General features: G+C 50.9%; 1 protein-coding gene across 3 annotated transcripts in view; it reads right to left on the bottom strand.

Annotated features, from left to right (window-relative positions):
• Nucleotides 1-346: 346 nt before the first annotated feature.
• FAM131A (family with sequence similarity 131 member A) overlaps nt 347-12,482 on the bottom strand; it is a 52,123-nt gene continuing 39,987 nt past the window's right edge. For 2 of the 3 annotated variants that reach the window (XM_078857768.1, XM_078857770.1), the window contains exon 8: nt 347-8,873. In XM_078857768.1, coding sequence (XP_078713894.1) covers nt 8,368-8,873 — 506 coding nt within the window. In that variant the 3' untranslated portion in view covers nt 347-8,367. The remainder of the gene's footprint in view (nt 8,874-12,482) is intronic. The other variant, XM_078857771.1, reaches the window with a different exon arrangement.

The following is a 12,482-nucleotide window of genomic DNA, read 5'->3' as shown; positions in this document are numbered from 1 at the left end:
TGACTGCTGCACTGCAGGGATGGATGACGCTGCCTTCCAGAGTGGCTTCTCGTCTCATCTCGTGGCGCGTGCCATTTGGAACGTCGTTCACGCCGACATTCGATTCCATTAATCGAAAAAGTGTCCGTAATTTTGTCAATTGCGTAAACGCCAAATTTCGTCAACCGAACGTCCGTGCATCGAGGGGTATCTGCATCATTACTTTCGAGATCTGTCACTTCTACGATGGCCACCAACCTGACCTCTGGGTGGCTGGAGCAGCGCGTTCCGTCACCGCCACCCCCACACAGCAGCATCTCGCATTCCCCAAACGCAGCCAACAAACAAAACAACACGCGGCAAGGCGTTTGGCAACAAATAACGTTTAATAACAGATTTGCCCAAATAAAACGTAACTTTCTGTACATACCGATGAGTGGCTGCAGACCTGGACAAACCAGGGTGTGCACACGCACCCTGGACCTCTTCCCCCCCAGGTCCCACAAACCCGCACCCAAACCCACACCGCCACGACCTCCGTTTAATATGGCTGGGGCATTAAACAGCCTTTTAGTCAGCTCGCCGACCGACCGCCAACACCATCGTCGTCGTCGTCATCGTAGATACGCCCTTCACTGAGAACAGGCAAGAGTCGTATCAACGTGAAGTCGGGTTGGCTTAACGACGACGCGTTAAAAAAGAAAACCTGGACGGCGATCGTGCGATTTCACGACGACGATTGCAGTAGTAGCAGCAACAGCAGCAGCCGGTGTTTAGTGACGGATTTTTGCGAATGGGTCAAACCCTCTAGCTGTCCATGCCGTCTCCCCGCTCCGTGCAGAAACGTGTAGAGGGCACGGAGTAACGGGGAAGGGGTTCGGAGAGGAAAATCATGAGGATGATGAAGTGAAAAAAAGGCTGTGCCCTTCTGGGAGGGGGCCCTTCCTCCAGATTGAATCTTGAAGCTGAACGTTCCCAAAACTGAGCCGAGGGAGGCCACCCTCTTCAGAACAGTTCTTGGCTCGCAGGAAATCATCAAAGCGCGCGATGCCTCGTCGCTGAAAGCGTGGCCCATGCAGTGTCCCATGAGCCATGACGCCGGCGTCTCTTCACCGAAGCACGGAAACCGTCGAAAAAGTACAGCACGCTTCCGTGGAAATAAACGATGAAATCGCGCAAACGCAAACAACTTTCAGCCGATGCATATCAAGCCACTGAACATTAGCGGGCAACGTGCACCGAAGACAATTCAAAGGATAGAGCGCGTCACTTAAGAGAATAAAAAAATCATGAGAAAGGCAAGAGGCGGCGGGGTTTTAAACGCGGCGCGCGTTCCCCGTGTCTCATGCGGCGACTTTCTTCACGGTCACCGCACGGGAAGCGTCGCGAGAATCCGTTGCGAAGCCGCCACCGCCACCACCACCGCTGCCACCACCACCATCGCTGCCACCACCACCACCGCTACTTTAGCCACCTGCTTCAGTCCGTGGGCTGGAGCAGAAGTCAATGTCGGCCGAGGTGCAAAACTCTTAGTGGTTGAGAATATCCTTGACTTTCTCTTTGGTTGTTTCGGTAAAGTCACGTATAGGTTAGAAGAAAACAAATACATTTAATCACGACGTTTCGGAGGCAACACTTGATACAGCAATTTTGCTGTGACGGTTTCACCTGAAGACGGAAGCTTGTGTTGCCTCCGAAACGTCGTGATTTTATTTATTTGTTTTCTTTTAACCTACGTGACTTTACCGAAAAAAACCAAAGAGTATGAATCCTTGCAGTAACGAAAGCTTCAAATCTAGAATCCTTGACTTTGTTTTGGTCTTTCCCATCCACCCCTGCACCCTCACCAACAAATTCAATTCCACTTGTGCAATTGGCATCGTGTCATGAGAAAAAAACATAGCGATGGGAAATTCTAGCAAAGCAATGCATCACCCCACGTGGTAGAGAATGGCCTGTGGAAGCAGATTTCACAGCACTACATCAGAGATCCTTACATGCGGTCATTAATGCACACACAGTGCAGGGATTCCACATGCCCTTGTATAATTATCAAACGACATTCAAATCAATGTTTTTTTTAATTCTCAGACCTGGATTTCAGCCAAATTAAGTAAAAAATTATAATTTAATATCGTGGGTGGTTTTTTGTGTGCAGCCATTGGTGACTGGACTGAGACCATCGATTTACTCCACCGAAGAACCCGGTTTAAACGTGGGCAGAGGAATCATGGATTTGAATCAAGGATCCCAGGAGTGTCCACTTCGAGTTCTGAGCCCTGAGCCACTCGAATCATGGGTGAGTTGAAATCAATTATGATCTAACCCAATTATTTGACGAAATAAATTTATACCATTACAGTTGTGTATGGGTGGAGCAGTGGTGCGGTGTTTTGCGTCGTGAGCTCAATGACTGGAAATCGGCTCCGGGCCACGACGAACATCAGTGCAGAGTGATATCTAACCGGCGTGATGAAGCATGTTCAAATGACCCGGATGACTGATACGGTGTGGGAAGACCTTCGAAGAGTAACCCGAACAGCATCGTCCCGAGCTGAGCTACCGAGAAGGTGCGTCTTCGCCACATTCCCTCTTAATAATTGGGTTGGAGCTTAGGAAGAGGCCCCGCTTGCTAGAGCCGCCTCTATACAGGAGCCCTCGCGATGTCTCCACTATCATCACCACCACCACCACCATACCATGCACCTCCGATTAGCACGGTTAGCTACGTATGCTGCGAAAGAAGTTCAACATATGATAATTGGTTTTTTACCCTTTTATCTGGCAACAAAACTGACACCTTTTTTTACAAGGAGTCATGTTTGCATAGACCACAATACCTGCAGTCATAATGCAAACAAAAAACATAACTCTGATAATGTATGCACTGTCCTTGAAGTTGATTGGTCCACACCAGAGACAACTTTCCTTAGAGCCTAGTCTCACATGGTGCTAGACCAGATGACGCCAAAAGGCGCAACATACATGACATACGAGCAGTTGATTGGCAAAGGGCTGAGAAGTGAGCTAACGTTTCAGTTTTGGCACCTCGAGTGGTGCCGACACGCCAGACATCTGCCCCGGGCCCATGACGACCAATTTCACTGCAACTCTCGCATGTGGCGCCTTGTCCACACCTTCAGGTTTGGCCACATATGGCCTTTGTAAACGATCGTGGCCCACCCAGCAACGCGGCCTGCCAGCAACGTGGCCAGCCGGCAGAGAGAGCTCTTGGCGATGACTCAACTCCCTGAGGATGCATCACGGCAACGTCGCTCCGCCTGGTCTCTGTGTCATAAAGACTCGGCCGAAAAACTAAAAACGAACTTCTCTGACACACCCTTTCTACAGTTTGCCGGCCTCACATTTGGCCTCGGTCTCACGTAAGAAACGGACCCCAAACTCAAGCGGCACCCAGAAAAGAGGCTAACTGAGGTTCACGACTCTCTCTCTCTCAATATGGGACTTCTTTTGCGATGCTCGGCCAAATATTGTAAAAGTAACATATCGTGGGTTTTTTTTGCAAGCGGAGGGAATCTGGAATAACCAGAAAATAAAACTCTACGCATACGAGGAGAAAACAACCAAACTCCGTTACACAGGTTGATGCTGCTTGCTGTACCGTACTGCCCCGTACAGCGGGAAGCTTTTATGTTTGCCTGCTGGAAACAGATGCCCGTTTAATTGAACACGCACGCGTGAATCACAGCGGCCGTCGCCCGGCAGACTGAACGGGCGATCGCGCCTCTCTACGCAGCTATCGCGCGTGATGAGGGCGAGATTGTCAGTGGTGGCGAGATGTAACAAGTAAACCCGTAAAAACAAAGTTTTTCACTATAAATCCTTTATATGCGTGGCGGCTAGAGTCTTCTCGTCCTCTGGCTTGAGATGGCTGCCACCTATGGGTCAGATGATTGTCTGCCAGTATTAAGCAATTGGTAATGAAATATTTAATTTGTTTTCCCTAAACAGTGTAACATTTTTGGAATTTTCTTTCACGAACATCAATTGTCTCGCACAACGAGTCTGTGTGGAAAATGTCAGCTCGATTGGATCACGGGAAGTGGGTTAAAAAACGACCGAAAGATTTGCACGGTCTTAAGCAAGCAAGCAAGCACGCAAGCAAGCAAGCAAGCGAACTTAATATAAAGGATTTAAAAACTACCTCGCCTGGTATACAGGAGGCCGCGGGTTTGATCCCGACCCCCATGACGCCTGTGTATCTGGAGTTTGCATGTACTCCTCGTGATCGAGTGGATTTTCCTCCGGTTTTTTCCTCCACATTTATAAATATGCGTTTGAGTTTTTGGCAGCTATAAATAGCCACGTGATAAGCCACTTCATTGCGCTATCATTTGTGGCCAGGTTGCTTCTGAAAAAGAGCTGTATAGTTCAGTTAGTTAGTTAAAATAGTTAGTTTACTCATCTGTACAACAGAAGTCATGTTCATAAAAAACACCTCTATGCAGAAAATAACGCAAGTGTAAGTCAATACAATGCATGATGGGCTGAGAGGGCATGCGGTTCTAAGAGTAGAGGTTTGATCAGGAAAGGAACGTAATTTACTTATGTTTTTTACTTGAAAGCTTTTGGTTAGGGAGAGATACAATTTTGCCCGTGAGCCATGAAAGCCGCACAGGGCGTCAATGCTCTTTCACGAGGCTCGTTGCAGTTGGCATGTTAAGCCAATTTTCAAGAGCGTATTGCTTCGTGCGGATCCGAAACCGGAGAAACCCAGAGAACATCCACACAAATAGGGGGATAACACAAAAAGCTTCCACACCGATGGAATCAAGAACCAACTTGTTAATAATACTTTCATCCCGTGGCCACCATCGCAGCCCAGCGGGCCGTTTGAGAGTCTCACGCGTGTGCATGACCCCTCTCACCCTCGTCCCCAAAGTGCAAAAACCACAATGTGGCAAAGAAGAGACCGCAAAGTCAGATAGCAGGAATCAGTCCGTTATAGGCAGAGGAGAAACGTCTTTAAAATGTTGATTTGTACAACGGGAGGAGGGATGGCCTGGCCAGGGAGTCTTCATTTCAAACCGGCGATCCTTCCTCTGCATTCGCCAGACCGGCGATCTTTTCTCTGCATTCGCCCTCGTCCAGCGGCGGACTGACACACAAATGGGGGTTGTGTGTGCGTGCGCGTGTTTTCGCGAGCCGAGACAGCAGTCGCGTCCGAGCGGAGGGCGATCCGTGACACGGCATCCGGCGAAATCACTTCCTTTTGCCGCTCCCTCCTGTTGGAATACAAGCACGAGGTCAGGTGAAGGTGGCTCGAGTAGCAGCTGAGACCACGGGGAGTCGTAGCCGATGTGTCCGCCCACAGGGGCCATGCATCTGCTGCGCTGCTGCCGTCACCAGGACCATCGGGTGAATGAAGGAATGACCGACCGACCGATTGGGCAACCGATGCTTGAGACTCGCCGTGTCCTCCCAGTGACATTGGGGACATTGGGACGACCGTGGCGGCTCTCTGTGACAGTCGCCACGTGCGCCACGTGCCTTTGGACCTCTCGCCTTGCGGGTGATCGTTTTTACACGAAGTTTTTTTTTGTACGATTTTGTTCATTTCCTAACCCCCCCCCCCCCACATATATACACGACCCCCACCGATGTTTTCATTTTCACTCGTCAGTAAGGCAAAGTCTTGAGCCAGCATGCAGCAATATAACACGAATATTTGTGTGTGTGTGTGTATATATACCGCGCGCTGTGCTCGCTAACAGCACTTGCCCCATAAGTCTGTTAAGGCTATACGGGGGATTTTTGTATTTGTGTGTGTGTGTCTGTACACACATTTGTGTACGACTGCATGTACGATTGTGTGTGTGTGTTCGAGCGCCACGCGTGTGCGGACACGTGCACGCCAATGCCAGTGCGCACATTGTGCAGTCACACCCCGATTCACGTCTTTCCCCTTTTCGTCGTTTCGCAAACACGTCGTCGTCTTCGTCGTCACTTTTTATTAATACCACGACCCGATTTGCGTCGTCTCAACCCCCACATTTACGTCGCTGACAGCATTGTCCGTCCTTCCTCGTTATCCGTCGCCTCTCAGCATTCGCCTCCACCACCACCTCCCCTGTGAAATCGCTTTGATTTTACGTCGTTTCGATATTCGTCGTCGCACCTTTCAGGAACGCATTCCCGACGTAAACCGGGGTATTACTGTCGTTGTATTTCGCTTGTTGTTCTGGTCTCCTCCCACCAGGTTCCTAGTCAATCTGATGGCAAACTGCGGCATTAAATTCTGAATTCTCCTATAGGCAGCAGACCGTCCTCTTCACTGGAGAACGATGTCAGAGGTCGGGTGAGAGTGACAACAACCCAAACTATTTACAAACTAAACTAAAACACATGCGATCACTGCTGGCGGCTCGGCAGGGGACCTCTCTGTCCAGACGGCGCCTTGTGCCGAATTAGAACACTGCCCGCAAAATTACTCGGCTGGGATGATAACGCAGCAGCAGCAGCAGCAATCATCGCCAGCAAGCAATCATCGCCACCCCCCGTACTGGTAGATGGAATGGCCCAGGTCACCGTTGCAGATGAGGCTGTATCCAGGTTTGTTTGCGATCTCACCTGGTCAAACAAATTAACCAAATTTTCTCGGGAGGTTTTACCACGTGACCATCAATCCTCACGACTGCATGTGACCAATGCAAGTGTAAAACAAAACAAAAACTATGCTTGTTTCGCGTCAGTCATCGGTGACTGGGCTGGCACTGCACGTTAGAACGTGGATTTTGGTTCGTGTGGGTTATCAAACCTGCAAGTTGGACACAGGTCCTGAGTAATTACGGATCAGTGGCAGAGCGTTACATGTACAATAATGTTGGTCTCATCCCCGGTGCACTATCGGCATCGTGCCATAAAGAATCCAATTAAAAATATCACGGTGGGGGAGTAGGGGGAGGAGGAGGAGGAAGTGTGACCCCCATGTGCCCCTAAGCACGGCAGTCGCGCAGGAGTTTTCCCCAGAAATATTTCTGAGAATTCCGTGGATGTTTCATGTTCACACAACAGGGGGCGCACCTTGCCACACACACACACGCGCACATGACCGTCAGCACCAATGTTTCAATTCTCAAGAGCTGGAATTTTGCCAAAATTAAGTGCAAACCCAACATTTGCAGTCCATAGGTGACAGGTCTAAGACCACCAGGTTAGCCACGGGTGGCCGCCCCGATTCAAACCCAGGGTCTCAGTGGTGCTGGCTAATTGCTCTGACCTCTGACCCACCCGGATATAACAGCGGTGTGTTTTTTTTTACATTTGTATTACTGAATGGCGGAATTGGTGGAGCAGCAATTATCGCACACTGCGCTATGAACCTGTGACATCAGTTTGATTCCTCGCCATGGCTAACATTGGTGGCGAGTAATATCTCGACCAGTCCTGGGCCTCCCATCTTCACCAACCCGGACTGACCAGCGTGGTGAAGTATAGTCAAACTACGCCTATGATCGAAAGAGCATGGGGAGGCCTTCATCCAGAAGTGAATTAACATTAGACTGTAAATTATTATTAGTACAGTGCTACCCCTATTCACGTCTCCTCCTTTCACGTCGTTTTGCAAACACGTCGTCACTTTATTAACAGCGTTTCCCGATTTGCGTCACCTCAACCCTCACACTGACGTCGCTGACAGCATCGTCCGTCCTTTCTCGTTACCCGTCGCCTCTCAGCCTTCGCCTCCACCACCACCTCCCCTGTAAATCGCTTTAATTTTACGTCCTTTCGATATTCGTAGTCGCACCTTTCAGGAACGCATCCCCGACGTAAAACCGGGGCATCACTAGATTACTACTCTGGCAGGAAAGTCACAAGACAAAGGCTCTTTACGTCCCTATCACGGGCTGAGAAGATGACGCCACAGAACCTCTTCTGGAGTCACTTCACACGGCCGCTCACCTCACAGCAGATGGCGCTCGCTCACGTGCCCACAAAAAGCAACTTTCTCCGCATCATTCGAATGTAGAGATGTCCGAAATCCACCAAAAACAAAACAAAACAACAACGCGAGCTCGGTGAGCCACGGAGCACCACGAGCCTCCCGGTCACTTGCTCAGTACGTGCGTGCGTGCGCGCACGGACGCGCGCGTGCGTGTGTGTGTGGGGGGGGGGTTGCACGAAGGTAGTGCACGTGCGCATGAGTGTCTTTGCACGTGTGCGTGTGCACACGCATCGGTGCAAGTGTTTAGCGTTTAACAAACGCGCCCACACGCACGCACCCATGCAGTACATGCAGCTTGCACACATGCATCACGCGCTAGTCTACGCCTGAACGTGCGTGCGCGTGTGTACATGCGCGTGTGCGTGTGTACATGCGCGCGTGCGCACGTGGCCGGAGATGATCGCCGCGTGACCCCGACCGCCCTATGTCGGCGCCACCTCCGCTTTCAAATCTGGCAAGAGCACCGCACCCGGCGAATTTCGGAAACCCCACGGCGCCCCGAGCTGACGCTGCCGCCCGTCCTCCTCTTCTTCCTCCTCCTCTTCCTCCTCGCCCTCCAATTCACCCTCCTCGTCCTCCCGCTCCTCCTCCTCCTCTCCCGAAGGCAGGAGCGTCCCCGCGGGAACGCCGGCGCGCCCGTCCTCATTCCTGACAAACGTCTGCAGGGGGAGACACTCGGGGGCGGCGAGGAGGCCCGGGGCGAGGTCCGGCAAGCGCTGCCGCTCGACGGAGGCGAAGCCGTCGGCAAAGCCGCGGCACACGAGCGTCTCGAGCGTCTCGAGCGCGACGCCGTCGGGGGAGAAGAGGACGCCGTGAACACTCTCCGGCGAGAGCACCGGTGGAGTGCGCGCCGCCGCCAGCCGGCGCAGGCGTGCCTGCAGCACTTCGGACAGCGACACGGAGGACGGGAAGCGCTCCAGGTCGCAGTCTGCGGGTGGAAGAAACGGGCGCGCGGGTGAACGGGCGCGCTGATGGATGGGTGCGTGGCCACCCCCACTCTGAATTGCTCCCCTCTCCCAGCCCATTCCTTCCCTCTTGCCTGATATCTTAGTCCAGTCATGGCTTTTTCCCTTCCTCCCTTGCCTGCCCGGCGCTCCTTGTTTCCTGCTGCTGCTTATCGTGAGCCGTGCCCCCTCTTTATCTTGACCCCCCCCCACCTACCGTGGTGTGCCAACGGGGTAATAGTTTTTTTTTACACATTCATAAAATCAAACATGTAGATGCATTTAAACAGATGCAAAGCCATGCAGAAGCATGGAAACGTAGAAGCACAGACACTCGGATGCAAACACACCAGGCCATATGCAGCCTAATGGATATTTAAAAATAAACAACGGTCTCTGTTTGGAAGAAAGAGGCCTCTGATTGGGCGGGAGGCAGACTTTAAAGGGACAAGAAGGTTCGAGAGAGGAGCGTGAGGGAGATGTAAGTGGAGAGCACGAGGAGTGGGGACGCTCGGAGGAGGATACAAGCAGGAAGACAGGAACGAGCCGAGGGTCCCTCATTGTGGAACTCGTTAGTAGTGTCCCTTACTTTGTAAACTTTAAATAAAAAGTGGCTTTTCTCATTTCTTTGCCGTCCGAGTCGTTACACTATTATAATTTCACGTCCGGAAAACACAAATGCCTCTCGATAAATTTCCCAACCAGCAAAATCACAACCAGCAAAAAAAAACACAAGTTAAAATCGCTTCTTATCTGGAGGTGGGTAGGATCCAAAACTGAAAGCAGACAGCTGTCACACAATGACGCAGTGCCATCGTGGCTGCAGTACTTGGAACAGTTTTAGACGCTACCTGTCAATTTATGGACAAGACGGGAATATGCTTGGCCGCGTTATTGAGTTATCAAGTGCCCTTGACCCTTCAGCCCTCCCTTTGATATTCCTGCTGTATACTTGACTCTTGAAAAACCATTTTTTAAATGCTTTTTGTGTTTAAAAAAAAGCCATTGACACAATAGGCCATCGCAGCCTAATCTCAAGACTGAAAGACTGTGGCGTCAGCGATAAGGGCACCTCGCATGGCTGATTCTCACATTATATTCACGGGAAGAAAACGGTGCACAGTTGTTAAAATAATGCATTCAACTCGTTCCTGGTTTACTAACAACAACTCACTCACCCACTCACTCACTCACACTGCAGGTCACATCAACTCAGTCACCCACTCACTCACACTGCAGGTCACATCGACTCACTCACCCACTCACTTACCACACTGCAGGTCACAACCACTCACTCACCCACTCACTCACTCACACTGCAGGTCACAACAACTCACTCACCCACTCACTCGCCACACTGCAGGTCACATCAACTCACTCACCCACTCACTCACTCACACTGCAGGTCACATCAACTCAGTCACCCACTCACTCACACTGCAGGTCACATCGACTCACTCACCCACTCACTTACCACACTGCAGGTCACAACCACTCACTCACCCACTCACTCACTCACACTGCAGGTCACAACAACTCACTCACCCACTCACTCGCCACACTGCAGGTCACATCAACTCACTCACCCACTCACTCACTACACTGCAGGTCACATCAACTCACTCACCCACTCACTCGCCACACTGCAGGTCACATCAACTCACTCACCCACTCACTCGCCACACTGCAGGTCACATCAACTCACTCACCCACTCACTCACCACACTGCAGGTCACAACAACTCACTCACCAACTCACTCACCACACTGCAGGTCACATCAACTCAGTCACCCACTCACTCACACTACAGGTCACATCGACTCACTCACCCACTCACTTACCACACTGCAGGTTACAACCACTCACTCACCCACTCACTCACTCACACTGCAGGTCACAACAACTCACTCACCCACTCACTCGCCACACTGCAGGTCACATCAACTCACTCACCCACTCACTCACTCACACTGCAGGTCACATCAACTCAGTCACCCACTCACTCACACTGCAGGTCACATCGACTCACTCACTTACCACACTGCAGGTCACAACCACTCACTCACCCACTCACTCACTCACACTGCAGGTCACAACAACTCACTCACCCACTCACTTACCACACTGCAGGTCACAACAACTCACTCACCCACTCACTCACCACACTGCAGGTCACATCAACTCACTCACCCACTCACTCGCCACACTGCAGGTCACATCAACTCACTCACCCACTCACTCGCCACACTGCAGGTCACATCAACTCACTCACCCACCCACTCACTCACCACACTGCAGGTCACAACAACTCACTCACCCACTCACTCACACTGCAGGTCACATCAACTCACTCACCCACTCACTCACCACACTGCAGGCCACATCAACTCACTCACCCACTCACTCACTCACTCACACTGCAGGTCACAACAACTCACTCATCCACTCACTCACACTGCAGGTCACATCAACTCACTCACCCACTCACTCACCACACTGCAGGTCACACAAACTCACTCACTCACCCACCCACTCACTCACACTGCAGGTCACATAAACGCACTCACCCACTCACTCACTCACACTGCAAGTCACAACAACTCACTCACCCACTCACTCACCACACTGCAGGTCACATCAACTCACTCACCCACTCACTCGCCACAATGCAGGTCACTTTTTCTTCTTCCCTCGCATCGTTTCCACTTAGGTTTGCTCTCTGATCGTTGTAACTTATCTCAAGCTCCTACAGTGATAACCTTTCTCAATTCAGGAAATGCGTTAACTCTGACCAATTACAGCTTTTGATAGTGCTGTTCGTTGCCTGCCGCTTAACTCTTTTGGACCTTTAGTCGGGCCTGGGCTAAGTAACTGTATTTAAATAAATATATTGGACAAAAGCTGAGCCGCTGGAAAATTGTTGTGCTGATGACACGACCTTGCATAAGCCTGCAGCACCTGTGGATGAGGAACATATTAAATAGCATTTCAATCACAATCGGCGGGACCTCGCCTCAATAAGGCTCCTGCGAAACGCGAGCGAAAGTAAACGCTGATCCCTTCTTAGCCATAAGTCCTCCTCGCTATTTAAACCTTCGTGGTATTTTTAATTAAACACCGCGTCCAGCTCTCTCTCTCTCTCGCTCAGCCGAAAACGTCAAATCCTACAAATATGCTGGCATCTGCCTTGGATTCATGGCCGAATGTTAACGATCGCATTTCACACCCACGGCCCGGAACTGCATCTGCGTGGTGAAGCGCAGATGACGCCTTTCGCTCGCTCGCTCGCCCGCCAAAGTGTTATGGGCTGATGATGCGAGCGACATTACTGCGTTATCTTCCGGCTGAGTCGCCCTTGAAAAAGAGCTTCTTACATCGATGGGATTTACTCAGTGGGAAATAATCTTCTCATTCTTATGACTGACTGTGCGTGGGGTTGGGTGGGTGGGTGTGGGGGGGGAGCAGCTATTGTCCTCCACTAACGGTCGTCGTTGATCTGACTGAGTTGGTCAGATGGATACAAAGTGAATAGAGACATTACCAAAAAAAAAAACCTTACAATCAATAAAAAAAATCACGTGAAAGGTTCTACG

The sequence above is a fragment of the Lampetra fluviatilis genome, chromosome 6 (assembly GCF_964198595.1).
Source record: "Lampetra fluviatilis chromosome 6, kcLamFluv1.1, whole genome shotgun sequence".
Classification (NCBI taxonomy): Eukaryota; Metazoa; Chordata; class Hyperoartia; order Petromyzontiformes; family Petromyzontidae; genus Lampetra; species Lampetra fluviatilis.
This window is presented reverse-complemented; position numbering and strand designations above follow the sequence as displayed.